This window comes from Bos indicus x Bos taurus, chromosome 26, assembly GCF_003369695.1.
Source record: "Bos indicus x Bos taurus breed Angus x Brahman F1 hybrid chromosome 26, Bos_hybrid_MaternalHap_v2.0, whole genome shotgun sequence".
NCBI classification, from domain to species: domain Eukaryota; kingdom Metazoa; phylum Chordata; class Mammalia; order Artiodactyla; family Bovidae; genus Bos; species Bos indicus x Bos taurus.
In genome coordinates this window covers 7860574-7886566 of record NC_040101.1, presented here as the reverse complement: position 1 = coordinate 7886566, position 25993 = coordinate 7860574, and the positions used below count along the sequence as shown (strand labels likewise).

Sequence of the window (25993 nt, the reverse complement as noted above, 5' to 3'; positions counted from 1 at the left end):
TGTGAAGAGTCAGACATGACTGAACGACTGACACTTTCACTTTCCTTAAAAAGGGGATCGTTGGCGTCCCCAGCTCCATAAGCAGCGGTGGCTCTCTCCTGGCTCCCAGGCACCTTCCTGCATGTGTGCGGCTTCCCAGCCGGGCCACGTCCTCCCGGCACAACCCCTAGTGTGCAGAGCCTTGGACGCTGACCGAGAGGCCCGGGTTGACTTGGAGACTGGGTCCGTTCGTGATGGAAGAGGCCCCCGCGGCTTTAGCAGTCCGGCTCTGATCTGCCTGGCCCGAGTCAGTGGCAGGGGACCAGCCCTTGTCAAGGCCGAGAGTTTGGCTGCAGCCCAGCCTGCGTCCGGACAGAAGCTTCCGGGGCAGGCAGTGAGGATGCAGAAAGGGTGCGCGCTTCTCCCACCCGAGGGGCCGGGTGATCGCTGCGGGCGGCCAGGCTCTTGCGGCCTTGGAGGCCTCAGGTGGGGCCCAGAAGGGCAGGCAGAGTCCCTGGACGCTGCAGAGCTAGAGGAAGGAAGCTGCTAGAAGCAGCTTCCGGGAGCTCGGTCCCACCATTTCCAGTAGACACAGGACAGGGTCCGGCCCCACAAACTGGAAAGACCTGCGTTCATTCTTTCTTCCCTGGCTCATATCTTATTGCCCATCTCAGTCTGGGTAGCTACATTTTTGGAGTGGTTTCTTCACCCCAGGCATCACATTAGGAACTTTGTCTGCATTGTTTTGCTCAAGCCTCACAGCAGCCCACGAGGGTAGGCATTGGACCTTCTTTTGACCCATTTTACAGAATAGGAAACTGAGGCCCAGAGGGCGTACGCAACCCAGAGTCCCACAGTTAAAAGCAAGTCAGAAGAGGGTTTGAACCCTGAACTCAGCAGGCTTCACTAGTCTTCTCTTTACTTTTCCACACATGCTGCTTATTTTTGTCATTCTTTTAGATTCCACGTGTAAGTGATACCGTATGGCGTTTGTCTCTCTGTCTGACTTCCTTTACTTGGTGTGATGATCTCTAGGTCCGTGCATGCTGCTGCAAATGACTTTCTTTCTTTATGGCTAAGTAATACCCCACCGTGTGTGTGTGTCACGCCTTTCTCCATTCATCTGTCCAAGGGCATTTGGGTCACGCGCATATTGTCTCATGTCTCCCAGATTCGACGGTCGTGGGAAGGGGGAAGGGTAACTGGTGTGATGGGTCTCAATCTCTTCAGAGCCGCACAGAGCAAACCACCTTCTCCCCACTTTGTAGTCAAATAGCTGTGCTTCGAGAGAGCTGGGCTTGGTCAGTGTGCCCCGAGGGGTCTGCGTGTGGCTTGGGCACGGTGCTCACAGGACGGAAGACGTGAGACCGTCTTGGGAGGCGCTGCCGGGAGCCAAGCCGTCTCAGCCTCCAGCGAGACGGGGAAGAAACAGTTGTCGTCTCATAGAAGCATGTGGCGCCCGTGAGGCCTGGCGCCTCTCCTGACCCTCCGGCTGCTAGGAGATGCTGTGGGACTAATGGAGTTTTCTTCTCCAGGCAGCAGTTAGGGGTTAATTATGAGCAATTAGGGGTTCGCCACATGCTCTGTGGACCGGCTGCCCTTTCCCAGAACATAGGTCACTTGTGTTTCTCTGTGTTAGCAACTGGACCCAGCTGCCCCCGGGGTCCCTCGTTCATCACTGTGGTGGGGTGCCCACACGGCTGGCAGCAGGGGGCCATTCTGACTGAGAGCTGCCGGCCCCCCATCTCTCCCCTCCTCTTCCTCCCCCCACCCCGCCCCGGAGTGCTGGCCACTGCTGGGCTCTGTCGTGCTGACCCCCGTCCGTCACTCTCAGCGTGGCGTCTGCCCTCACCCTGGTCCGTGACAGCCCTCTTGGGCCAGCCCAGAACCAGGACACGGCGGTTTTTCCCTTGGCACTTCCCAGGTCCCTGGGCTCAGCTCACCCTGTTCCCCTTGGCTCTTTTCTAGACGCTACTACAAGGAGACCTCTGGCCTGATGCTGGACGTCGGTCCCTACATGAAGGTGCTTGAGGTACCTGCCTGGGTCCCCCTGACCTTCTTCCAGTCTCAGGGCCTTCTGGGATGTCCTGGTCTTCCCGGAGAAGACGGGGTGCTCGGAGTCCCAAGTGCCTTTGTTTTCCAAGTTGGACGCCGTGTTCGCGGCTTCAAGCCTGGCCCTCCACCTCCTCTGGAGCTTGGCCCCTCAGCTGCGCTGGTCGTCCCCCTGCTCCCTGTCGCTCCCTCCCCGTCCGCCTCCCAGGACCCTGACCCCGCACTCCCGGCCTCTGCCCCGCTGGCCCTTCCGGCGTGCTCTGCACCTCTCCTCCGGGTTCTTGACTCCTTAAGATCCCTGTGCACCCGCCTCGTCCTTCGCCCTGCTTTTCTGCAGCACCTCAGACTCCGTGTGTGCTAGCTGGACTCCTTCCCAGTCTCCTCCTCCAGTTTCCAGGGCCAGGCTCAGCTGGGCTCCCTGCCCAGGTCAGCCCCGGGTCACTGCCACCTTGGCACCTGCCTACCTGCACTCAGGTGGGAGGGCTGGGGCCCTGGGCCTTTTATCTGCTGGAGGAGGGCCTGAGACAGAGCTGGGGGAGGGAGAAGGGAAGGGAGGAGAAGCGGGAATGCAGAGGAGAGCCCCTAATGCCCCGGAGGTCGTCTGGCCCTCAGGCAGGTGGCAGGGGCCTGGTAGGGGTGCCCCCAGCACCCTGGGCAGCCTGGCTGTGGCGCTCACCCACAAGGCGTGCCTCTGGGCCGCGTGTCTTGACCCTTGGAGGCCCCTGGGTGCACACTGGGGCCTTTTCTTTTTGATTCCCCAGGGGAGGATTTCACCAGGCCAGGGTTCCCCCCTACCATCCCTTGGTCCCCAGCCCACGCCGTGTCCTTCTCTCTCCCACAGTATGCCTGTGGTATCGAAGCCGAGGTGGTGGGAAAGCCTTCCCCCGAGTTTTTCAAGTCTGCCCTGCAAGAGATGGGGGTGGAAGCCCACGAGGTAAGTCGGCTCCCCACGAAGTGTGTACGTGGAGGCAGCTGTCGGGGGAGGCCAGAGTACTCCCCGGGGGCAGCCTGGGTGCGTGAGATGAATCTGGGGGCTCAGGCAGCCAAGCTGCTATCCCCCTCCCTCCTCCATCCCCAGGCATGAGAGCTGATCTGACTGGGAAGATGGGGCAAGACAGCCAAGGAGGCCCACTGAACATTCTCAACCTATCAAATCAGTATCAGTGTAAGGGTTCAGTCCCTGAGTTGGGAGGATCCCCTGGAGAAGGAAATGGCAACCCACTCCAGGATTCTTGCCCGGGAAATCCCAAGGACAGAGGAGCCTGGTGGGCTACAGTCCACAGGGTCGCAAAGAGTCGGACAGGACTTCGCGACTAAACAAGAGTGAGAAAGAGAAATGCTTGTAGCTTTTCCTAAGATTTTTGCTGCCTCTTTGGAAGAATTGGAATTGACAAGTCTGGTCAGTGTACTGAAACTACTTCATTGGAAAGACAATGTCCAGCAAGATGAAAAGAATATGCAGGAATAAAATCATGCACCTGGCCACCCTTACATTACAGCTTGTTTTTCTGACCACACCAGTCAGCGTGCGGGATCTTAGTCCTCCGACCAGGAATCGAACCCATGCTACCTGCGTTGGGAGTGCAGAGTCTTAACCCCTGGACCACCAGCGAAGTCCCACATTATGACTGCTTTTGACACATACATCTCCGAAGGAAAAAAAAAAAAGCAGTTATGATTTTAGTGTCCTCCCGCCCCGCTTCCCAGGTAGAGTGAGCCGGTCCCCTCCGGCCGGTGGGGTCCTGACAGCATCGTTGAAGAAACAGCGGGTATGCGTCTGCAGGCGGCCAGGGGCTCCTGCTGTCTGTTTTGGACAGGGCACCGCGGGACCGTGTCAGCATCCTAAGGCAAGGCTGGTGCCCCCAGGGTCCCCTTGCTCTTCCTCCCTGTTGGACCGGAATTTCCCACACGTGCTCCAGTCTAGAGCGCTGGTCTCTCACAATGCTTAGAAAAAGAGCACACAGCCGTGAAGTCTGGAAACCCCGCACCCAAACCGCGCCTGGAAGTCAGAAAGCGCAGGTCTCGGGGGTCCTTCACGGGCAGTACCCTGTGAGGCTGGTAGAGCAGGAATTTATTTCACTCGTTCAAAACACAAGTTTTGAAGGTGACAGGAATAAATAACCTGGTTTACACGACTTCAGTTCATCGTGACAAATGTTAAAATTCGTTTTCTTGTGGCAAATTTCAAACATGCACAAAAGCAGAAAGACACAGTGATTCTCCTCATCTGTCTATCACGCAGATGCAACATTTAAAAGATTATATCATATTCCCTTCTTCTATCCCTTTTTGTTCTTTTTGGAAATTTACTTTTTTTTTTTTTTTTTTGCTGCTGTATTATAAAGCAAATCCCATACTTAATGTTACAGCCTTTCAGATTGTAGTATGCCTTTCAAAAAGAGATGGTTGTTTTTGACCTGATTGCAGTGCATTAAGACATTTACCAGTAATGAAAAAGCACAAAAAGGTGTTCAGCATCATCTCTCATTCAGGAAATGCAAATCAAAACCACAGTGAGATCCCGCCTCACACCCGCTTGGACCACCATAATAGTTTTAAAAGGAAAATAACAAGCGTTGGGAGGATGTCAAGTCAAGTCAATCCTAAAGGAAATCAGTCCTGAATGTTCATTGGAAGGACTGATGCTGAAGCTGAAACTCCAATACTTTGGCCACCTGATGCAAAGAACTGACTCATTGGAAAAGACCCTGATGCTAGGAAAGGTTGAAGGCGGGAGGAGAAGGGGACGACAGAGGATGGCATGGTTGGATGGCATCACCGACTCAATGGACATGAGTTTGAGTAAGCTCCGGGAGTTGGTGATGGACAGGGAAGCCTGGTGTGCTGCAGTCCATGGGGTCACAAAGAGTTGGTCACAACTGAGTGACTGAACTGAACTGGGAGGATGTGGAGAAATTGGAACCCTAATATAGGAATACTGGTACAGATGTAAAGTGGAGAACCCATTCTGAAAAACAGCCATTATGGAAAGCAGTTCCATGGTAAGCTGAATGTGGAATTATTGTATGACCCCAGCAATTCCACTCCTAGGTATATATCCAAAAGAATTGAAAACCAATGTTCAAAGAAAAACTTACACGTGAATGTTCATAGCAGCGCTGTTCACAGTGGCCAAAAGGTGGGAATAATGCACGTGTTCATCAACAAATGACTGGGTGAAGGAAATGTGGTCTGTTGTCCCAGTGGAATGTATCAGCAGTAAAAAGAATGAAATAGTGAAAAATACTGCTGCCTGGATGAACCTTGAAAACATTATGGTAAGTGAAAAAGGCCAGTCACGAAAGGCCACAATGTATATATTTAATATTTATATACTACATGCAGTGTCCAGACTTGCTGTTTAGTCGCTAAGTTGTATCCGACTCTTTGCAACCCCAGTTCAGTTCAGTCGTTCAGTCCTATCCGACTCTTTGCGACCCATGAATTGCAGCACCCCAGGCCTCCCTGTCCATCACCAACTCCCAGAGTTCACTCAAACTCACGTCCATCGAGTCAGTGATGCCGTCCAGCCATCCCATCCTCTGTCGTCCCCTTTTCCTCCTGCCCCCAATCCCTCCCAGCATCAGTCTTTTCCAGTGAGTCAACTCTTTGCATGAGGTGTTCAAAGTATTGGAGTTTCAGCTTCAGCATCATGCTTCCCAAAAAACACCCAGGACTGATCTCCTTTAGAATGGACTGTTTGGATCTCCCTGCGTCCAAGGAACTCTCAAGAGTCTTCTCCAACACCACAGTTCAAAAGCATCAATTCTTTGGCGCTCAGCTTTCTTCAAGGACTGCAGAAAGCCAGGCTCCTCTCTGTGAGGGATTTCTCAGGCAAGAATACTGGAGTTGGGTTGCCATTTCCTTCTCCAGGGGATCTTCCTGACCCAGGGGTCGAACCCAGGTCTCCTACATTGGCAGGCAGATTCTTTACTGCTGAATCACCAGGGAAGTCCAATATCCAGAATAGGCAAATCCATAGAGACATAAAATATTCATAGATTAGTGGTTGCCAGGGGCTGGGAGTGTGGAGGAATGGGGAGTGAGTGCCAGTGGGTATGAAGTCTCCTTTTGGGGTGATAAAAATGTCTGGAACTCAGAGGTGGTGATGGTTTTACAACACTGTGAGTGTACTTTAATGCCCCTGATTTGTACACTTTAAAATGGCTACATTGGTAACTTTTATGTTATTTTTTCATGTTGAAAAAAAGCCATACCTAAAAGAAAAAAACCCCTCCCCAAGAAAATCAGTAGTAATTCCTTAGTATTATCTAATACCAGCTCATATTTAAATTTCCCTGGCTGTCTCAGAAATGTCTTTTATGTAGATTTCTTTGAATTGACTCCAAATAAGGTTGTCTTGTCTTTTAAACCAGTCTCTTTTTAACTTTCTTTCATGGAATGTTTCAAATATCTGTTGACATTGAGAGAGGAACGTAATGAGACCCCAGGTATCCATCAGCAATTATCAGCTAATAAGCACTTTTAAAAACTGTGTTTAACTGTTCATTCTGAAGCAATTTCCCACACAGAGAGAGGTTGCAAAAATAGTGCAGAGAATTCCCATGTGTCCTTAGAGCGTCCCCAAAGGCTAACATCTTCCGCAACGAGAACCGGACAATTATAAAAGCGGGAAATCAGCCTTGACTCCGATGTTGACTAGCGCGGGACCCTCTGTTTCCGGACATGCTGTATGGGTGTCATACCCCCTGCCCCCACCCCACACCCTTTACTGTGAGCAGTTCCTGTCTGTCTTTGTCCTTCAGGACCCTGGCAGTTTTGGAAGAGTGCATGCATGCTAAGTCACTTCAGTCGTGTCTGACTCTTTGCAGACCCCTGGACTGTAGCCCACCAGGCTCCTCTGTCCATGAGATTCTCCAGGCAAGAATACTGGAGAGGGTTGCCAAGCCCTTTTTCAGGGGATCTTCCTGACCCAGAGATCAAACCCACCTCTCTTGTGTCTCCTGCATTGGCAGGCGGGTTCTTTACCAGTAGCGCCATCTGGAAAGCCCTTTGGAAGAGTACTGGCCAGTTTTTTCATAGAATGTCCCTGCTGTTTCCTCATGACTTAAGTGTAGGTTTTGCATTTCTGGCATATTTAATCCTGGTCATGCATTTTATTGCTGGCCCCTGGCCCTTCAGGAGGTACAGGCGGGCACTCTGCCCATTGTTGGTGGCGGCCACTTAGACCTCGTCGGAGGTGCCCTGCTGTCCACTGCAAAGTCGCTGTGTCCGTTTGTGACCAGCAGTGTTGGGCAGGGGAGTGTTTCAGTCCCATGTGAATATCCTCTTACGAGTCATTCTTCTCTCCTGATCTCAGCGTGCACGCACAGCTCGCACTTGTAACAGTTGTTACCATGGTGTTTGCCAAGTGGTGATTTTCCATCTCCGTGGTTCCTCTATATTTATTCATTAGAATTTACTGTAAGGAAGCGCTTTCCTTTTCCTCCCACTTGCCTTTTAATTTATTCCAACATGGACTCAAGGATCTCTGTTTTATTCCATGAGTCACAATCCATGCCTGCTGTCATTTTCTTGCCCAGATTGTCCCATATTTGACCACTGGGACCCCTTTGGAAATGAGTAGCTGCTTGTTTAGGACTTCCGTGGTGGCTTAGATGGTAAAGAATCTGCCTGCAATGTAGGAGACCGGAGTTTGATCTCTGGGTCGGGAAAATTCCCTGGAGAAGAGAATGGCTATCCACTCCAGTATTCTTGCCTGGAAAATTCCATGGACACAGGAGCCTAGCAGGCTACAGTCCATGGGGTCACAAGGAGTCAGACACGACTGAGTGACTCACACTTTCACTTTCTTTCACTCAGCCACTCACTTAATCTATACACTTATCTCCCCCATTCATTTTGAATCATCCCTCAGATGCAAATCATCACTTCATCTGCAAATATTTCCAAGTGTCTCTAGGATAGGAAATCTTTTAAAAACACAGATAGTGTCATTATGACATCTAAGTATTAATAATCCTAATAATTCCTTATTACCTTTAAATGTCCAGCCATCATTCACATTTCCCTGATTGTCATATAATTGTTGCGTCGCTTGCAATTTGAATCAGGACCCGAATGGGGTCCCGGCACTGTGACTGGTTGGTGTGATTCCCCAGTGTTTGCTCATCCGTCCGTTCCCACACCTTCCCCGTCTCCCCCTTGGATCCCTTGCAGCGTTGTGAGGAAGCGTCTGGGCTGTTGGTCCTCCGGAGCTCCCACAGGCCAGATTTTGTGGGTTGCGCCTCAGCGCTGTCCTGTCTCACGCTGCCCGGGTTTCCTGTGTGTTGATAGTTAGACCAGGACGCTTGCTGAGCGTCGGTGTCGGTTTTCTGACGACTGCTTTACAGGGATGGTGTGTCCTCCTCCAGGGCCCAGGTGTCTCCTGGGGTGTTAGCAGCTGTGAGTGGTGGGCGCGTGACCCCACGTATCCACTGAGTTCCGCGAAACGGTGATGCTTGAATCCTGTGTCATTCCTGCTTCTCCTTTTCTCTGGATGACTTCTGTATAGGGGAACTCCCCACCCGTCATGTGGTTTCCCCCAAAGTACAGTTCGTGTACGAAACTCCAGACAAATGCCTGTTTCTTTGCTATTACTTATGAGCTTTCAGTGTGAGTTGGCTCTCTAGCACTCTCCCAACACCTTGGGGATTTAAAACTGTAGCACTATAAATGGATAGGTAAAAGCACAGTCGGTGTGTCTACTCCGTTGCAGTTGCTCGTGTCCAAGGCTCGCATCTTTGACCGGCAGGAGCCTCTATGAGCTGCCTCTGCCTCTCGTTGCGGAGCGCGGGCTTCTCACGGCGGTGGCTTCTCTCGTTATGGAGTGTGGGGTCTCCGCACACCGGCTCCAGCAGTTGCAGCTTGTGGGCTTAGTTGCTTGCCCAACTAAGGCATACGGGAACTTAATTCCCTGACCAGGGATCCAACTTACGTCCCCTGCTTTGGAAAGCAGATTCTTAAACCACTGGACTAACTGGGAAGTCCCCCAAAACTGTTTTTTTAAAGCCACTGTTATTTCACTGTGTGTGTGTGTGTGTGACCAACAGGAGTCTCCTTGAACTCACTATATTTCCAATTTTTAAGGGATTTGCTTTCCAACATTTAAATTTGTTTTACAGTTACGTAAAAATTCACATGGATCTGAAATCGGATCCACGAAACAAGATACTTTCAAGGACTTCTAGCTTCTGGCCTTTCCCTACTCTTCCCACCCATCTCTCATCACATAGTCCTTTTTTATAAATATCATAGCTTGGCTTTCCATTTCTTAAATATAAGCAACTACGTAACATTTGTGTCCTGCTCATAGGGAATTTGAAAGAATACATTCTTAAGATCATTGTTTTTTTATAGAGTGGGAGAAAGGTTGCTGTTGTAATTTGAGTTAGAAAAATCAGTATTTAGAATTATGTCAGCACTATGGTCACAGCCGTCTGTTGGCAGTCTCCCCCACCTCCCCCACCAGCAAAACAGCAGACTGTCACTGCCTAGAAATTAAGACCAGAAGAACCGAGAATTAAGGTGTGATAAGGTCTCGGCTGTCTTTGCAGAGCTGAGCTTGGTTAATCCCCTTCCCTCCTACCTTTGTGTTGGTTGGTCTGGTGTTTTCCAGGTACTTTCCCGGTCAGCATCTTTCACATTCCGAATGAGAAACCGCCCTCCCCACAGCCCCCGACGGGGCACCGAGGCCCTTTGAGGGTTCAGGTGGATGCCAGGGCCGTGGGGACCGGGGTGGGGGGTTGGGGGTTTGAATTCCTGGCGTGGCTACTGTGCTGTGCAGGCATTGTGAGCCTCTGTGGCCCTGGGTCACTAGGGAGCCGTTTTCGCTGGTGGCTCTGAGCACAGATGACAAAGCTGCATCTTATCCCCTCCCGCGTTATCATCCTCTCTGTCTCCCCCTCTTGACAGTTGATGGGCAAAGGCATGTTCTTCACTCCACCCCCCCACCCCTTTTTCTGAATTGTCCATTAATGTTATTCAAGCCTCAGGATTTGTAGACATTTTAAAGCGGTATTTCAAAACAAGGCCATTTTGAATGAACTGTGTCTTATGCACAGGGTAATAATTGTCTGCTCCTGCTTCTCTATTTTTAATGAGAAATGCCCGCGAGGGGCTATCTTGCCGCTCAAGTGCCAGGCTGTTGCAAACCTTACATTTTTCAAGCTGCTTTAATCAATAAAGTTATCACCAGTCATTTCCCTTGATAACTGCTTCTTCCCAGGCCCAGACCCAGTTCTCGCTGCCGAGGAGTTTTCCACCTGCACTTGGAATGGCTATAACTCCCCAAATCCAATTTTCATTTTAACCTTTCCTCGATAGCCTAGAAATAACAGATTGCCGGGATTACTCTAATATATTGGAAAGGCCGGCCTCTTCGAGGTAACCAGGGCCTTTCTGGGATTTGCTAATAAGGCAAAGAATAACAGACCTTAAAGGTTACTTCTAGAAATACCTAATTCTCATAGTTGAAGGCTTCTGAATCAGTGGGTGATTTTATTGCTGCATACCAAAGCCCAAATGATGCGAAGGTTTTGGCAGTTTTCCATGATCCTGAGAGACTCCATCACCTGCAAACTGTGGGTGTTTAATGGAAATGGAGACCGTTCAGACCACAGTGCTGAGCACTGGAAGCCAGCACTCAGCAGCCTGGAGCTGAGGACACCCATTTCACAGATGAGGAACCTGAGGCTTGAGCCCCACGTGTGCCGGGCACACCTGGGGTCTGTCAGGTTCCCACGTACTTCGTGAAATCCTTACTCCAGTCCCCCATCGTGTGCTTGGTTCCCATCTTAAGGATAAGGCAGGGTTTCTCAGCCTTGGCACTGTTGACATTTTGGGGCCAGATCATTATTTGTGGTGAGGGTAACCCCCATCGTCCCCCAACTTCCCCTGTGGCTCAGACGGTAAAGCGTCTGCCTACAATGGGGGAGACCTGGGTTCGATCCCTGGGTTGGGAAGATCCCCTGGAAGAGGAAATGGCAACCCACTCCAATATTCTTGCCTGGAGAATCCCGTGGACAGAGGAGCCTGGTGGGCTACAGTCCATGGGGTCACAAAGAGTCAGACATGACTGAGTGACTTCACTTTCTTTTTTCAACCCCATCGTCCCCCAATTGTGAAGCCACAGGTATTCCCAGACATTGCCAGATGTCCCAGGAGAGCAAAATCGCCCCCAGTTGAGAACCAGGGCACTGCGGGGTGGTCACATGAAAGCTGCTGTTAGAGCCAGGATTCCCTGCAGATGTGGAGTGAGGCCCCCAGTCCCTCTGGGTCTCTGCTGCTCCCCAGTTCTCAGGGTGGTGGCAGTGACATGTCAGAACGCTTAGCTTTGAAAAGGTATATTTAGTAGTGTGATATATTCCATTTTGAAAAAAAATGTTAAAATATGTCTTGTTGGCAGAATGTAGAAAATAAAGCTAGACAAGGTTACGGGTGGTAATGGTGAGTACTCTGAGGACAGCCTATCAACAGTGGGGACAAGGGGACTTCCCCGGTGCTCCAGTGGTTGAGATTCTGTGCTCCCAACGCAGGGGCCCAGGTTCAATCCCTGGTCAGGGAACTAGATCCCACATACCGCAACCAAGACCCAGCGTATCCAAAAAAAAACAATGGGGATGAGGTTTGTGGGTTTATTCAAAGAGAACCAGGCATAAGACAAGGACTTTGCTGCGTCGTTTTGTTCCCTGGTTCTCAGGGCTTTCATTCGAAGTGTGGGCCATGGGGACAGTCTGTGCCCTTGGCGGGGAAGCCTGTGGGTGTGGCGTGAACGTCTGCGTGGAAGGCCCGTCTTCTCCCTTTTGTCGGCCGAGCCCTCTTCCAGCCCATCCTCCCCACCAGCTGGGCGCCTGGTCTTTGGGTGTCAGCTTGGAGACCACTTGCTGGGGCGGTGGGAGCACCGGGAGAGACAGGGCCTGAGCTGCTGCAGCCCAGCTTTGAACTTGGCTCTGCCTCCAGCCTTGGGTAGGGGGTGGGTTCCAGGAAATGCCAGACCTGGGATTGCCTTTGTGCTTTTTCTCAGACATAGGGACCTTTAAAACCTCCTGTCTCAGCTTTTCCCTAAGACGTTTCCTCCCCTAACGCCTTTTAAAGTAGATTTTGCTTTCCTTCTCCTCAAAACACAATTAAAAATAAAAAAATCAGATGATGAGGTAACTCATATTTGTTAAAGGAGGTGGATAAAATTCAGAAAGTACAAGGGAAAAAAAAAAATGTTCATTCCCTAACCTGGAATAACACAAATCATGCTTAACCTTTCCAATTTGGAGGGCGGGGGGTCTGTGCACACATTTTTTGGGGCTTCTGGATTCCCAGCTGGCACTAGTGGCACAGAACCTGCTTATCATTGCAGAAGATGGGTTCGTTCCCTGGGTCAGGAAGATCCCCTGGAGAAGGACATGGCAACCCACTGCAGTGTTCTTGCCTGGAGAATCCCATGGACAGAGGAGCCTGCAGGCTGTAGTCCATGGGATCACAAAGAGTCAGACATGACTGAAGCGACTTAGCATGCATGCATACACACGTTTTTAACACAAAGTTGGACAATCCTGCATCTGCTGTTTGAAACCTGATCCCATCCCTGCCCTGTAACATTGGGAACAGTCTCCTTGGTGCAGATTCAGGCACTTCCACAAAGTAATTTTTGTGGCTACAGAGCACTCTGTCACAGGGACCACCGTAATGTTCTAAAGCACAGGTCTATTCTCCCAACCCCCTGCTACCGCAACGTGCTTTCGCCGTCCTCAGGAGTTGCACATTTAGATTGCTTCCAGTTTCCCTCTTGTACATAAGCCTCGTGAACACCCTCGTATTCCTTTGGTACATTTTAAATTGTTTTCCTAGAGATCCTGGGGCTGTGGTTGCCATGCCATGGTGCACATTGCTCATTTCTATTTCAGAAACGCCATAGCGATTCGGCTTCCTCACCAGCTGTCCTTGCCAGTCCTCATTTCCCAACATCCTCACCAATATCGTTGTTTCTTGCTGTATATAAAATAGCCACTTGGGGTTTTGCTGTGTTGATATATTCTTTACGAGTGTGTCAGACGGTGGGCGAGCTGCCTCAGCGATGACCAGCCTCCAGACGTGAGCCTGCAGGCTGAGGGTCTGAGGCTCCTCCCAGAGCGAGGTGTTTTCTCGAGGTGTCTCTAAGTGGGGGTCCGGGTCCCCAGGGGCTGAAGTGCAGGCTGAGCCCACTGCTCCTTCACCACCAGCCCTGCTGTTTGGTACCCCATGGCGGGGAGAAGTGTTCCTCCTGGCAGAGCCTGGGAGTCACTAGACATTTCATGAGAAGTGAACTTTCTTGGGAAAGCTCTTTGGCGTTCACTGAAGTTGTGTTCCAAACATCGCCACTTGTTGGAATGGGTTCTTCCCCTGGCAAATAGGATGGCGGGAAGAGGAGACCATGGTGGGCAGATAGATATTTAAGAAGGACAAATGAATTCTGCATCTTGAACCCAGACCTGAAAACCTACCTCAAGGGCTCTGGTGCTGCCTCCTGCTCCTGGATCTCTGTTCTGTGGGAGCCGACCACTTGGTGTGCGTGTCTCCATCTTCCCTGCACCATATTGCAGTCAGAAAGGGAGTGCAATCCAGGCCTGACAGGTAGGGTTTTTTTATTTCCCCCGACAGCGCACCTCTTGACCTCTATCTTCTTGCCAATGATTTTTTAAATCCTAAATGATTTGGCAATAATTGCTCCTCCTTGCGTGGTTATTGCCCTTCACCGATAGTAAATCTGTGAGATTCCCCAGGGGCCGGAACGCATTTGGTATGCGGAACCCACAAGCTGGCCCAGACAGGCCTCGCTGAGCCGGGCTGCAGACCCAGGGGGTCCTGCACCCTGCCCCTCCCCCCGCCCACCCACGGCTCTGGGCTCTGCCAGGGCTTAGCCGTTGGGTTGTCAGGCAGAACCGTAGCTGCTGCTCCTCGGTGAGCTTCTTCCAACGGCCCAGGTTTCCCTGGTTCTGCCTCCATGGGTCCTGCCTGCAAACATTCTCACCCAGCAAGGCCCAGAGCTTCTGTTCTGAGTGGGGAGGAATTTCTGCTGCATGTACGTGTGTGTGTGCGCAAAATTGTATTTCCCCCAGAGCATGAAAGATGCCAGGCGTGACGTTGAATAATTGGAAGCCCGTTTCATTTCCAAGGAGCCTTCTAGCAAGGTGGCCCCCGGGACCCCTGGCAGCAGTGGATAGGGTCCTAAGCCGGAACCACGGCGGATGTTTAGAGGCTGGCCTGACAGTGTCAGGACAACTCCCTGGGAAGTCAAAACAGAGTCTCCCGCTAGAGCACGTGGCCGGCCTGCTGCCGGGGCCTCTCTGGCCAGGCGAGCTGAGTGGTTGCCCAGGAGACCCCGGCTTTGCGGGTACCCTTAGACTCGCGTGTGTGCAGCGTCTCTGGGGCAGGTCCCACTTCGAGGAACGTGGGTTGCCACTGGTTGTTTCTTCTTGGGTGATGGATGATTTCCACACGGCTGCATGGGAGCTCGTAGACACGAAAATGAACCCATTTGTATTTGACGGTGTTTTCCCCAGCATCACTTTCTAGAAAAAAAAAAAAAAAAAATCCAGCTTTACCATATCCAAATACTTGCCTGCGGCACTATTATTAACTTAATGTTTCTTTAAATTGATTCATTCTATATACTTCAGTGTCTACAAGAAACTTTCGATCCCTACTCTAAATGGGAAACCAGAATCACTCACCATAAATAGATTACTCTAAAAATAAATACTAATGGTTGTATTAAAAGTGTACATCCTGTTCTACCTAAAATCAAATCACGCATCAATAGTATGTGTAACACACGTTGGCGAAGAAGAGTTTGGTGGAGGAAAGCCCAGAGCTGTATGAAGTTTGGGACGAAATGCAGTGTATTTCAGGTACCTCGTATGTCCCGCAGGGGGCGCAGCTCCTAGCGGTCAGCGGAATTCTCAGCCCTCGTGGTCATCAGCCACCTGCTCACGCTCCTGGGGGCCCGTGTCCTTCAGTAGCTTCTCTGACGGAGGTCCCTCTGGTCTCTGCTGGAATATGATTAAGTGAGCAGGGTCTGGTACCTCTGAGGCAGTCCGTGCTAATTGTTAGAAACCCTCGTGTTCACCTGAAACTGCCTCCCTGGCGCCTGGGGCAGCAGCAGCTCAGCCTTTGTCCGCTTGTGCACAAGCGCCTCGCGATTCCTCATTATCTGAAGGCCCACTCGGGAGACTCTTCCAAGGACATTTGCTTCAGGTTTGTTGACCTGTGGTTGACACGCGTGTGGTGTCTTCTTCGGGGAAGGCTCTCATCCTTCCTCCTCCTATGCCCCCTAGCCTGGTTGATACCTCATTCCCTTCAGATCCAAACTCAAAACCTCACCTCCTCCAGGAAGCCTTCCCTGACCACTGTGAGCCCCACGAGGTCAGGCTTGACCACATCCTGCTTTTTTTCCTCCCTGTGCTTTATTGCAGGTCCTGGCTATATGTGTGTGAAATTACCTCATGAACATCTGTCCTCTGCCTTCCACCAGGAGCTTCACAAGGGTGGGGACTGTGTTTCTAAGTCACTGTGTCCCCACCACCCGGCCCATAGAGGACCCGATACAGAAGGGCTGGGGCACTGGAGGCCTGTCGTGAGGGCTGTGGACTCTCTCTAATAGGGCTAGATTAGGAGTTTACTCAATAAAACGTTTCCCAATATATTTTCCTTTTAAACATGTACAGATAGCTATTATGTCCAGGCACTGCCCTGGATGCTTAACTTCCATGTTTCTGTTTAAATACCACATTAGTTGAACCCATTGTACAGACTGAAGTGGATCACGAGATTGCAGGGCTAGCCTATCGCACACCGGGGACCCTGGGCTGACTTTCTCTGGCCCCATCTGAGCCTTGAGCTCAGTCTGACAAGTCTGGTGGGCGCATGGGGCCGGCCTCTGTATTCCCTATCTCCACCCCTACCACTCCGAGATGGAAGGGACATTCCATCTGGACTCCTCACAGGCAGAGTTCAAATAGACGGGTAAGGGTCCCCGAGTTTGTGACTGCTTCACAGGTATCATTTTTACTTTTCTTGGTTCCGGTTTCTGCATTTGTTCACTGGTTGGCCCTACCCAGCATCTGAATTTCAGAGAAACTTAAGAATAATTGTCAGTTTCAAAGCCTGTCTCCCCGTCAACATCGGGACACTCACTGTGCCCCAGGAGCCCGGTTCCTCGGGCTGTCTGACCTCCGACCAAGGACATTTCTGATCAGACTTGGAATGTGTTTGGTGTCTGATGCGTTAGACTTGACTTGCACTGGCAGAATCGTTTCCTGAAAATATTTTGAAGCTTTTAATCAGTGCGGTAGTTGAGTGAGGGAGGCTGCTCTTTTTCTTCTTTAAAAATACATTTATTTACGTAAAGAGTCAACCCCAGTTCGATCCCTGGGTCAGCAAGATCCACTAGAGAAGGGATAGGCTACCCACTCCAGTGTTCTTGGGCTTCCCTTGTGGCTCAGCTGGTAAAGAATCCGCCTGCAGTGCGGGGAGACCTGGGTTCGATTCCTGGGTTGGGAAGATCCCCTGGAGAAGGGAAAGGCTACCCACTCCAGTCCAGTGTTCTGGCCTGGAGAATTCCATGGACTGTATAGTCCATGGGGTTGCAAAGAGTCAGACACGACTGAGCCACTTTCACTTTCATGTAAAGAATACGAATCCATTTAAATGGTAGTATTCATCGCACAGGTTGATATGTTGAAAGGACACCCACCAGTGATGACTGAGGTTTCAGCAACAGGAATGCTGACTGTGCCCCTTGCCCCCGACTCTTGTTTGGTAACTGTTGAGCAGTTCTATGGTCTGGGCCTCTTAAGTGTCCTTGTTGGTTATCCATTTTAAATATAGCAGTGTGTACACCTGTTCATCCCAAACTCTCTATCCCCCCTCCCCGTCCTTCCGCCCGGCAACCATAAGTTCACTCTAATCTTCCAGCTGGTTTTAAGTTTTTCTCCTCGTCCTTGGTTTTGAGCAATTTGCCTGTGTTGTGCTTTGATGTAACTGTCTTGATGTGTCTTGTGCTTGGTATTGATTGGGATCTTGGAGCTGTGGATTTATCATTTTTGTTGAGTTTGGAAATTTTTCAGACAATATTTCGTCAAATATTGTTTCCGTCTCCTCTCTGAACATCTTGCTTTCAGGGATTCCAGTTACACCAGGCCTTTTGAAGTTTCGTCATTTGGTCATTTTCTTAAAAATATATATATCTTTTCTCTCTGTGTTTCATTTGGGATCATTTCTATCACTGTGTCTTCAAGTTCCTCAATCTTTTTTTCCTCATTGTCTTACCTGGATTTAATCTCATCAAGTATTTTTGTATTTTGTTCCAGACATTGTAGTTTTCCCTTTTAGAAGCTTGATTTGGATATTGGTCTCTACTTAACTTTGGGAACGTATGGAATACAGTTATAGCAACTGCTGCAATGCCCTCCTCTGCTAATTCTTACATCTGGGTCAGTTCCAGTTCAGTTTTCGTTGATTTCCTCTTCATTGTGTGTGATTATTTGTCATCTTTGCATAGATGGGATTCATTTTTATTAAATTTTATCTTTCTGAGTGCTGGATATTTTTGTGTGGGTGCTAAGTCGTTTCTGTCGTGTCTGACCCTTTGTGACCCCATGGACTGAAGCCCACCAGGCTCCTCTGTCCATGGAATGCTCCAGGCCAGAATATTGGAGTGAGTGACCATGCCCTCCTCCAGGGGATCTTTCCCACCCAGGGACTGAACCCACCTCTCTTCTGTCTCCCGCATCGGCAGGCGGGTTCTTTACCACTAGCGCCACCTGGGAAATACTTTTGTGCTTTGTTCTGGGATACAGTCAAATCACTTGGGAATAGTTCAATCCTTCCAGATCTTGCTTTTAAAAGTAGGGAGGCAGCACAGAGCAGGGTTTACTCTGGGCTGGGTATTCCTCACTGCTGAGTCAAGACGCTTCTCCGAATGCTCCCCAGGCCCTGTGCATTATAATGTTTTCCAGTCTGACTTTCCAGTCTGATTGGTGGGAACAGGTGCCGTTCCCCAACTCTGCAGGAGGTCCCGGCTCTGTTTTAATTCTTGGTGTGACTCTTCCCCTGGCCTCGGGTGGTCTCCTCACTCACCTGTGCTCACCAGCAGTCTGCCCGACACTGCATCCTTCAGGGGGACACTCCGTAGATCTCCCCTGTTCTCCCAGTGCCCACTCTTCTCCGATACGCTGCCTCGGTCTCCCAGCTCTGAGCTCACCTCCTCAATTCAGGGGATCGGGGCTCTGCCTGACTCCCCCTCCCTGTGCTCACAGACTGGAAGTCCTGAAGGCAGCCCCAGGGATCCACAGGACTGTCTGTTTCTCCTGCTTCTCCTGTATCTCAGCATTTGTCCTTTATTGCCTGATGTCCAGTGTCTTGAAAACTGTGATTGCATCTGGTTTATCTGGTTTTCGAGTTGTTTCAGGTGGGAAGGGGCTGCTTTTAGAAATGATACCCAGGCTGTGAGTGTTCCGTGCACATGTGTGTGTGTTTCTTTTTTTTTTCTAATTTTATTTTATTTTTAAACTTTACATAATTGTATTAGTTTTGCCAAATATCAGAATGTATTTCTTTTTGTATACATTTTTTGCTTTTTATAAGTGGTAAACTCACCATTGAGAGTAAAAGCTTCTCCGTTGGGGCTACAAAGATTGGCCAGAAATTCACTTAGCTTTTACAAAATAACCTGGTTACAGAGTATTTGTGAAAGTAAAAGTCGCTCAGTCGTGTCCGACTCTTTGTGACCCCATGGACCCTACAGTCCATGGAATTCACCAGGCCAGAATACTGGAGTGGGTAGCCTTTCCCTCTTCCAGGGGATCTTCCCAACCCAGGGATCAAACCCAGGTCTCCTGCATTGCAGGCGGATTCTTTACCAGCTGAGCCCCAAGGGAAGCCCTGCAGAGGTTTTGGCTGGGGGTAAAATTCAGCCTGTGTTCGAGCAGAGGTGAGACAGTGTCAACTCCCCATGTGTCCTGTGGCACCTGTGTGTTTATTTCTGGCTGTGCTGGGTCTTCATTGCTGTGCGGGCTTTTCCCTAGTTTCGGGGAGCCGGGGCTGCTCTCTGGTTGCGGAGCCTGGGCTTCTCATTGTGGTGGCTTCTCTTGTTGCGAGCGTGGGCTCCAGGGCTCCAGAGCTTCAGCAGCTGTGGCTCCCCAGCGCTCGGGCCCAGGCTCAGTAGTTGTGGTAAACAGGCTTAGTTGCTCCTCGGCATGGGGGGTCTTCCCAGATCAGGGATTGAACCTGCGTGCCCTGCATTGGCAGGCACATTCTTTACCGCTCAGCCGCCAGGGAAGCCCACCTCAGATCACTTTGATACCTGTTGGTTGATTTTACGTTCTGCAAATATGCACCATTCAGAGCTGCAGCCCATGGCGGGCAGTGGGAGATATATTCAAGCAGGTTGACTTTTAGTCAATATGACGACAGTATTACCTTGTTTAATGTGTACGATGGTGGTTTGAAACATCAAATCAAGAGGTTTACAATGTCAGAAAAGATGAGGGAGCGCAGGAAGAAAGCCATCCCGACACCACTTCTCAGCGCCTTTCACTATCTGCCCGACAGGCCATCATGATCGGGGATGACATCGTGGGCGACGTGGGCGGTGCCCAGAGGTACGGGATGAGAGCCCTGCAGGTGCGGACCGGGAAGTTCAGGTAAGCGCCCGTGGGAGCCTGCCTCCCATAGCCTGCCTGCCTCATGGATTCTAGGGTTTCACTTTTCATCTCCAAAATAAAGGGTGTTTCTCCTTCCAGATGGAAGAGCAGATTGTGGGCACCCAGTGACTTTTTGGTAACTGCACCCTGGACAGGCCTGGGTGCCTGTTAGTAGCAGAGAGTGGCAGGGAAAGCAGCTTTTGATACGGGGTCTGAGTTTCAGACCTGGGGTTGGAGAAGGGTGCCGTGCAGAGACCATGCACTAAAGGCTCTGGCCGGTTGCCGAGCCCACTGCCTGCAGAGCCTGGGCCTCGTGCCCTTGGCCCCATGGCAGACGGGTCACTCTGCTCGGAGGTTACAGCTGCTGTGTGCGACTCCTCTGGTCACTGCCTGTCCTTTTCCTCCATGTGTCTGGCTCTCTCACCTAAAGATGACAGGTGTGTGGCCAGGGATGAGTCAGGGACACTTGGGAGCTGAGCCTCCATCTCCAGAGTGTCTTCTCTGCTGGGAAGTCAGCCTGGCGTCGCTTGGGTCGCCGTCAGGCGCCTGTCGGGGTCCGGGCACTTGCTATGTGTGGAGGTGCCCTGCGGTGTCCGAGTGTGGCTCTCTCGCCCGTCTCAGACGTCAGAGTGTCGTTCTGCCTGACTCTAGGTGGTTTTGACTGTGGCCATTCAGAGGAAGTACTGTTTTGTGGATGCTGCAGAGACTTACTTAAAACGTGGTTGCCTTGGGTATTTGGATGTGGGGTGGGGGTGGGGGGGATGGACCTCATCAGCCATGAGCAATCTGCTTAGACCGGGTCAGAGGAGTCGATTCGAGGGCCTGACCCTCACTCTGAGGCCTGTCTCCTGTGTGAGAGACCCAGGCGGCCTTTGGGTTTGGGACAGGTGGGGGAACACCAGGCGAGTGAGCAAGTCTTAGCATCCCTGGGGGTCTGGGGCCAAGAAGTCCCTTCCAGCCTCTTCCTGGCCCTCCCAGGGTGTCAGAGGCCCCCCTTGAAGCCCCCAGCATGCCTTGAAACTTGGACCTCCTTTCTCCCCCACATCCTCAAATGAGGGTTTCCAGGATTTCCTGGGTCTCCTTGGCTATGTCCAGCTTATGTCTGACTCAAAGCCTTGCCAACATTCTCTCCCCTGCGGTCCTCTGTCCCCCTCCCTCCAAGTTGCTGAGCAGGAGGACTTGGCGCCCTGATGCTCTGCTGGACGGTGCTGCCGAGTCCCTCATGCCACCTGTCAGGAGCCGGTCCGGCCCAGGGAGCCCCTGTGAGCACAGGCACAGGAGTGGGGCCTCCTTGCTAAGAACACGGTGCTGAGGCTCAGAGCGGGGTGAAGAGTGAGAACCATGTCTTTTTTGTGTGTATGTACTGGGCTATTTCTGATTTCTTAGGAAGAAAAACTTGTCTTCTGGGATTAAATGTAGCCACGGTTGGGGTCTTTCTGGCCAGCCCAAGCCCTGCCCCTGTAACCGAGAAGGTCTTGCCTTTGCCCCAGGCCCCACGTGTACCCCTAGGGCGCTCAGTCCCTGAGGAAGGTCCACATGTGTGGTCAGGAAGCCCACCAGTGGGCAGGTGGGCATGCGGGCGGCTCTGTCCCACCGTGCACCACTGGGGTCGGCACTTTTCTGAGGCCCCTGTCGCCCCATCTCCTGGAGAGAGAAACCAATCAACAGCTGGCCTAATTGACGACATACGGATATTCTGGTAACATTTGGATATTTTACAAAACCAGGATAGTAGTCCACCTGCCTCCTTCTCGAGCCACGTTTTCTGCCATCTCTGCTCTCCAGCGCCTCGCTGTCTAATGCAGTGGCCACAAGCCACAGGTGCTGGGGAGCCCTGGAGATGAAGCTGGGTTAAAAATGGGCATACATGAGAATTCAAGGACTCGGTGGGAGAAGAACATGAAAGGGTCCATTCATAATATTTCATACCGATCACGTGTTGTAGTCCTGATGCCTTATGTTAATTTCACTTGTTTGTTCTCATTCTTGGCAACATGGCTACTAGAGCGTCCTGGCTCGCCTCACTGCTCACACCCATCCGGGTGCCTTTCTGGTGGACAGCGGGGCCCCTGCACGGCTGCCTTCTCCCTGCAGATGGCACTCTTGGTGCATGAGGCCTGTGTGGCACTTGCTTGAAGCTCACGGCAGGCCCTGTAGCTGGCTTGGGGCCAGTGAGCAGCCTTGGCACTTTGGTACCCTGGAGACTGGGCCAGCATTCCAACCGTCCAACCCCCCACCCCCTGGGGCAGCACCCAACTTCCCCCTCTAGGGTGGCCCTGCCTGCCCCCTGGAGCTCTCCACCCCTCTGGCCACCTCTGCGAGCCGGCCACACTAGGTCTGAAGGTCGTCGTGGCCCATGTCTGCACCAGACAGGAGCTGGGCGGGGACAGTGAGGTGTCCTTACTGTGCGCTGGGCCTCTCCTCTGAGTGGCCCGAGTGGGTGCACTGTGTCCCCTGCTGGTGGCCCTGGCCCAGCCCTGACTGCACTGGGGGATCGAGGCGGGTGGAGCATGGCCTTGTCCCAGGGCACAGGTGGCAGAGAGCCCTGCAGTGAGGAGCCTGGTGCTCACGCTGGGCCACGTGGCTTCTCCACTGGCTGGAGGCCGAGGCTGCATGGGGAGGCTGAACAAGTGTGAATCTTGATGGGGGTCCGGCCTCTCTCTGGAACTGGAGTGGGTGGCGCTGGTGGCCTCTGGACAGCCCCACTGCAGGTGCCCCTCAGGCCAGCGTCTCCTGGCTGTGCACACACTCACACACACGTGCGTGTACGAGGTTGTGGGTCTGACCACGGCACTGCTGGGGGCGTGGGACTTGGACTTGCCCACGGCTGGGAGGTCTCCCTGTGACCTTCCGTGTCTTCGTCCTCCTCTCTCCTTCCTGCTTGTATCGCAAAATGGCCCAAAGAGAAAAGGGTGAAGTGTCAGAGTGGGGCGAGGTCACGGGGGCCTGAGCTTCGGAAGGAGGGCTTCATAGGGCCTGCCCCTACTGTTACCGGCAGGAAGGCTCAGGGCCTGCAGAAAAGCGGGCCAGGCCCCCTCCGCCAACCCCAGTGTCTGGAGCCAGCGAAGCTCCCAGGGCAGACAGCGTGCAAACACAACCCGCCCAGCAGGGCAGCAGAGTCATGGCTGAAACCACACAAAGCTTGCTGATCATACCTGCTCTGCCTGGAAGTCCAGCCCAGCCAGGGTGTGGTCCTCACCCGGCCGGCAGGTAAGGCCTTTTGGGCGTTCTCCCTGTTTGCCCCTTCCTGGCATGTGTGACGCACCAGGGCTGCCGGCAGAACCTTCCAGCCTGAAGCCAGAAGCCACTGCTCCTGCAGCTCCGTAAGGTCCCGTCCCAACTCTCCCGGGGCCCTGAGCCCCTTGATGACAGGTCCTCATGGTGCCAGTGAGTCCTGGAGATCAGGGTGCAGGCTCCCCCGCCGCCAGAGGCCTTCCCAGTTGAGTTGGTTACAGCCTTGCCCCAGGCCACCTGGCGAGGTTTGGCAGAGGCTGGGCTGGAGCCTGGTTGCTCCGCCCCCAGGTGGGTGCTTCTGCCTCTGTTTTCTTCCTGGGAACACCTAGGCCTTGCGGTCAGATTCCAGGAGCTGCAGGAGTCATGGTCCCAGCCGCGCTTCAGGGCGCAGGCAGGGCTCGGTGGCTGTGATGGGGGGCTGGGCTGGGAGAGCTGCCGCCCCCACCCCCTGGCACCACGGCCCCCTTCTTCTCTCCTAAGGACAGGCCTCATCTTCTGTGGGAGCCGGGCCCTGTGCACCCTTATTTTGACAAATTCAGGCCAGAGACGTCCTTCCTAGCAGCGAGATGCTGTCTCCCCAGTGGAGGAGGAGGCACTCAGGACATCTCGCTGACCCTTCACACCTCCTGATAGCCCCCCGCCCGACCCCTCCTCCTGGGGACACGCCAGGAACAGAGCGAGGACCCCTGGACGGCTGCCCCTTGCACCTGCACAGCAGGCGTCTCACGGCAGGGCCCACGCTGGTCGTGCTGTGTCAGTAACTCAGCCGCGTGGAGCCTGCTCTGGGTGTCTTTTTGTTATTTACTCACGGCTGGATAACGTTTTATGAGCTCAGAACGTTCTTGACAAGCAGTTTGCCCTTTTGGACTTGGGAGGGGCCCTCGACTGGGGCTGGTGCTCCGTCCACACCGAAGCTGGGCTGGGGCTAGGGTCCCCATGGTCACTGTTCTCTCAGCCGGGGGTGAGGGGGGCAGGCAGATTCCAGCCACTTTGCACAAGGCTGGAGGATGTGGGGTGCAGAGAATCTGGTGGTGGAACCAGAGGCTGGCGTGGAACCGGCCAGGTCCGACTTGGCCCTGACACAGTGGCTGCCCGAGCCTGTCCCTTGACCCTGTCTCCCATCACTTTGCAGCCACCGACTTCAAAGCTTCCTTAGGAGGCTCTGGTTCCTCTTTGGAATGAGATGGAGTTTTCTTCTAGGGCCAGGTGGTATTTGAAGGAAGTGAGTGAACCCGGGCATTGGCTTTCCAGCAGTCACAGTTGTCACCATGAGACTCTTGGAGGCCAGGGTTGTGGGTGGTGGCCTGGCCGGCAGACCCAGGGATCGGGAGCAACCCTGGTTGCTCCAACCCTGGTCCCATTGTGGAGCACATGTGCTCCAGGCGGGACCCTCTGCCTCGTGGAGTGAGTGCTCCTGAACCTCAGGCCTTTGGTAGATGCTCCCGGCCGGGGAGGGGCCTCCATGTAGCTTCAGGCGGGGCTGCAGGCTGAGCACAGAGACTGGAGATGGCCAGCTACTGCCCGGCCGCAGCCCGGCCCGCCCAGCTGCGGAGAACCAGTTAATGCCGGGCTCGGGGGCCTCAGCCCTGGGTCCCGCGGGCTCCATCCTGGCTGCCAGCTGGGGGAGGGTCTGGAAACAGCCCCACCGAGGGACATCAGTGGACCAGCGGTCAGCCCAGCAGGCAGCCTCAGGCTGGGTCGGTCTGGAGCGTGCGGAGCTCCTGGCCACAGCAATGGGTATGTGATCCGAGCTAGGCCTAGGATTTCGAGAACCCCTAGGAAAGTCGCCAGTGAAATAGAAGCTGAGAAGTACCAGTAGCCATCTGTGTCATTCCAGGGGAAAGCCTGTCTAAGGGTGAAGCTGACAAGCAGGCAAGGGGAGCCTGGAGACAGAGAGAGAGGGAAAGGAAGAGAGAGTCCCCATTGTTGGAGCACCTGGATCTAGCTCTGCCTGAAGCTGGTCCCACCTCTGGCCTTTGAAGTCGAGCGGGCCAGTGAATTAGCGTTTTGGTTAGCGATGCCCCAGGAGCAGTGTGGTACCACGGGTTGGTCCAGAAAGCCGTCTCCCCCGGGCGGGTCGACCATGATGTGTGCCCACTGGGGAACCCGCCCCAGGGTGCTGCTGCTTACGCAGGTGGACGGCGTGGTGTGCTCCAACAGCGCAGTGGGAGTCTCTTCCTTTCTCTCTGTCTGCAGGCTCGCCTTTTCTGCTTGTGTGGTGTGCAAGCCCCGGTCTCCATGCTGCCCCCCACCTTTTTAAAATAGTCCTTGCAATGTTAGCATTTAGATAAATTCTTTTATTGTAATCTGTATTTCTTTCCATTTCTGCCTTCCATTTTATTTCCAAAATTTTAAAAAACAGAATCCAGAGCATCTTCAATATAGTATCTATAATATTCCATCATAACCCACAGTATTCAAAAACTACCAGACCCACAAAAAACCTCCCCAGAAAAGTATGGTCCCTATGCTAAAAATGTGTTAGACTTTCCCACGCTACCTTGCTGAGTGGCAAATAGAGACCTCGACAGTGGGCTTCAGCTCACAGCCCTGCTGGCTCGCTCTCTCTGCTCTGGAAAGCGCTGGAAGGATCCTCGTTTAACCTCAGAGAAGGCTGCCCTGAAGGTTTATCAGAGCGGTCCCAGAATAGAACGGGCAGCCTGGAGAGGGGTGAGTGCTTGTCCCTGGAGACAAGCTGGGGCAGCTGCAGATGGCACCGCTGGGGCCAGAGCCACACACGCGCCCTGAGTCTGCGGCCCTGAAACGGGCACCTGTGGGTCTCTGTCCTTCCGGTTCCACTCCCCCACCACCATCCCTGGGATGACAGCGTTACTGCCTCCTACTTGGAGATGTGGAAACTGCCTCCCAGGCAGGTGAGGGGCCCTGGGACTCGGTTATCCCAGCTGGGCCTGTCATTCACGCCTGATCCACCAACCAGCCTGTGACTTCTTCCTCTCGGTCGTGGGCTGTTAGCATCAGAGCTGGAGCCCAGGGGTTAAAGCCATAGATGCAGGTATGTAGGCGCCTGAGCAGCAGAGGTGGGAAAGAAA

General features: G+C 52.7%; 1 protein-coding gene across 4 annotated transcripts in view; it reads left to right on the top strand.

The window, feature by feature from the left end:
* Window positions 1-25993, top strand: part of LHPP (phospholysine phosphohistidine inorganic pyrophosphate phosphatase) — a 127814-nt gene that overhangs the window by 25570 nt on the left and 76251 nt on the right. For all 4 annotated transcript variants that reach the window (XR_003508836.1, XM_027528675.1, XM_027528674.1 and 1 more), the window contains exons 4-6: window positions 1948-2011; window positions 2873-2965; window positions 19618-19709. Coding sequence is in view for 3 of the 4 variants with exons in the window: in XM_027528675.1 (XP_027384476.1) it covers window positions 1948-2011; window positions 2873-2965; window positions 19618-19709 (249 nt within the window). In the remaining variant the exon portion in view is untranslated. The remainder of the gene's footprint in view (window positions 1-1947; window positions 2012-2872; window positions 2966-19617; window positions 19710-25993) is intronic.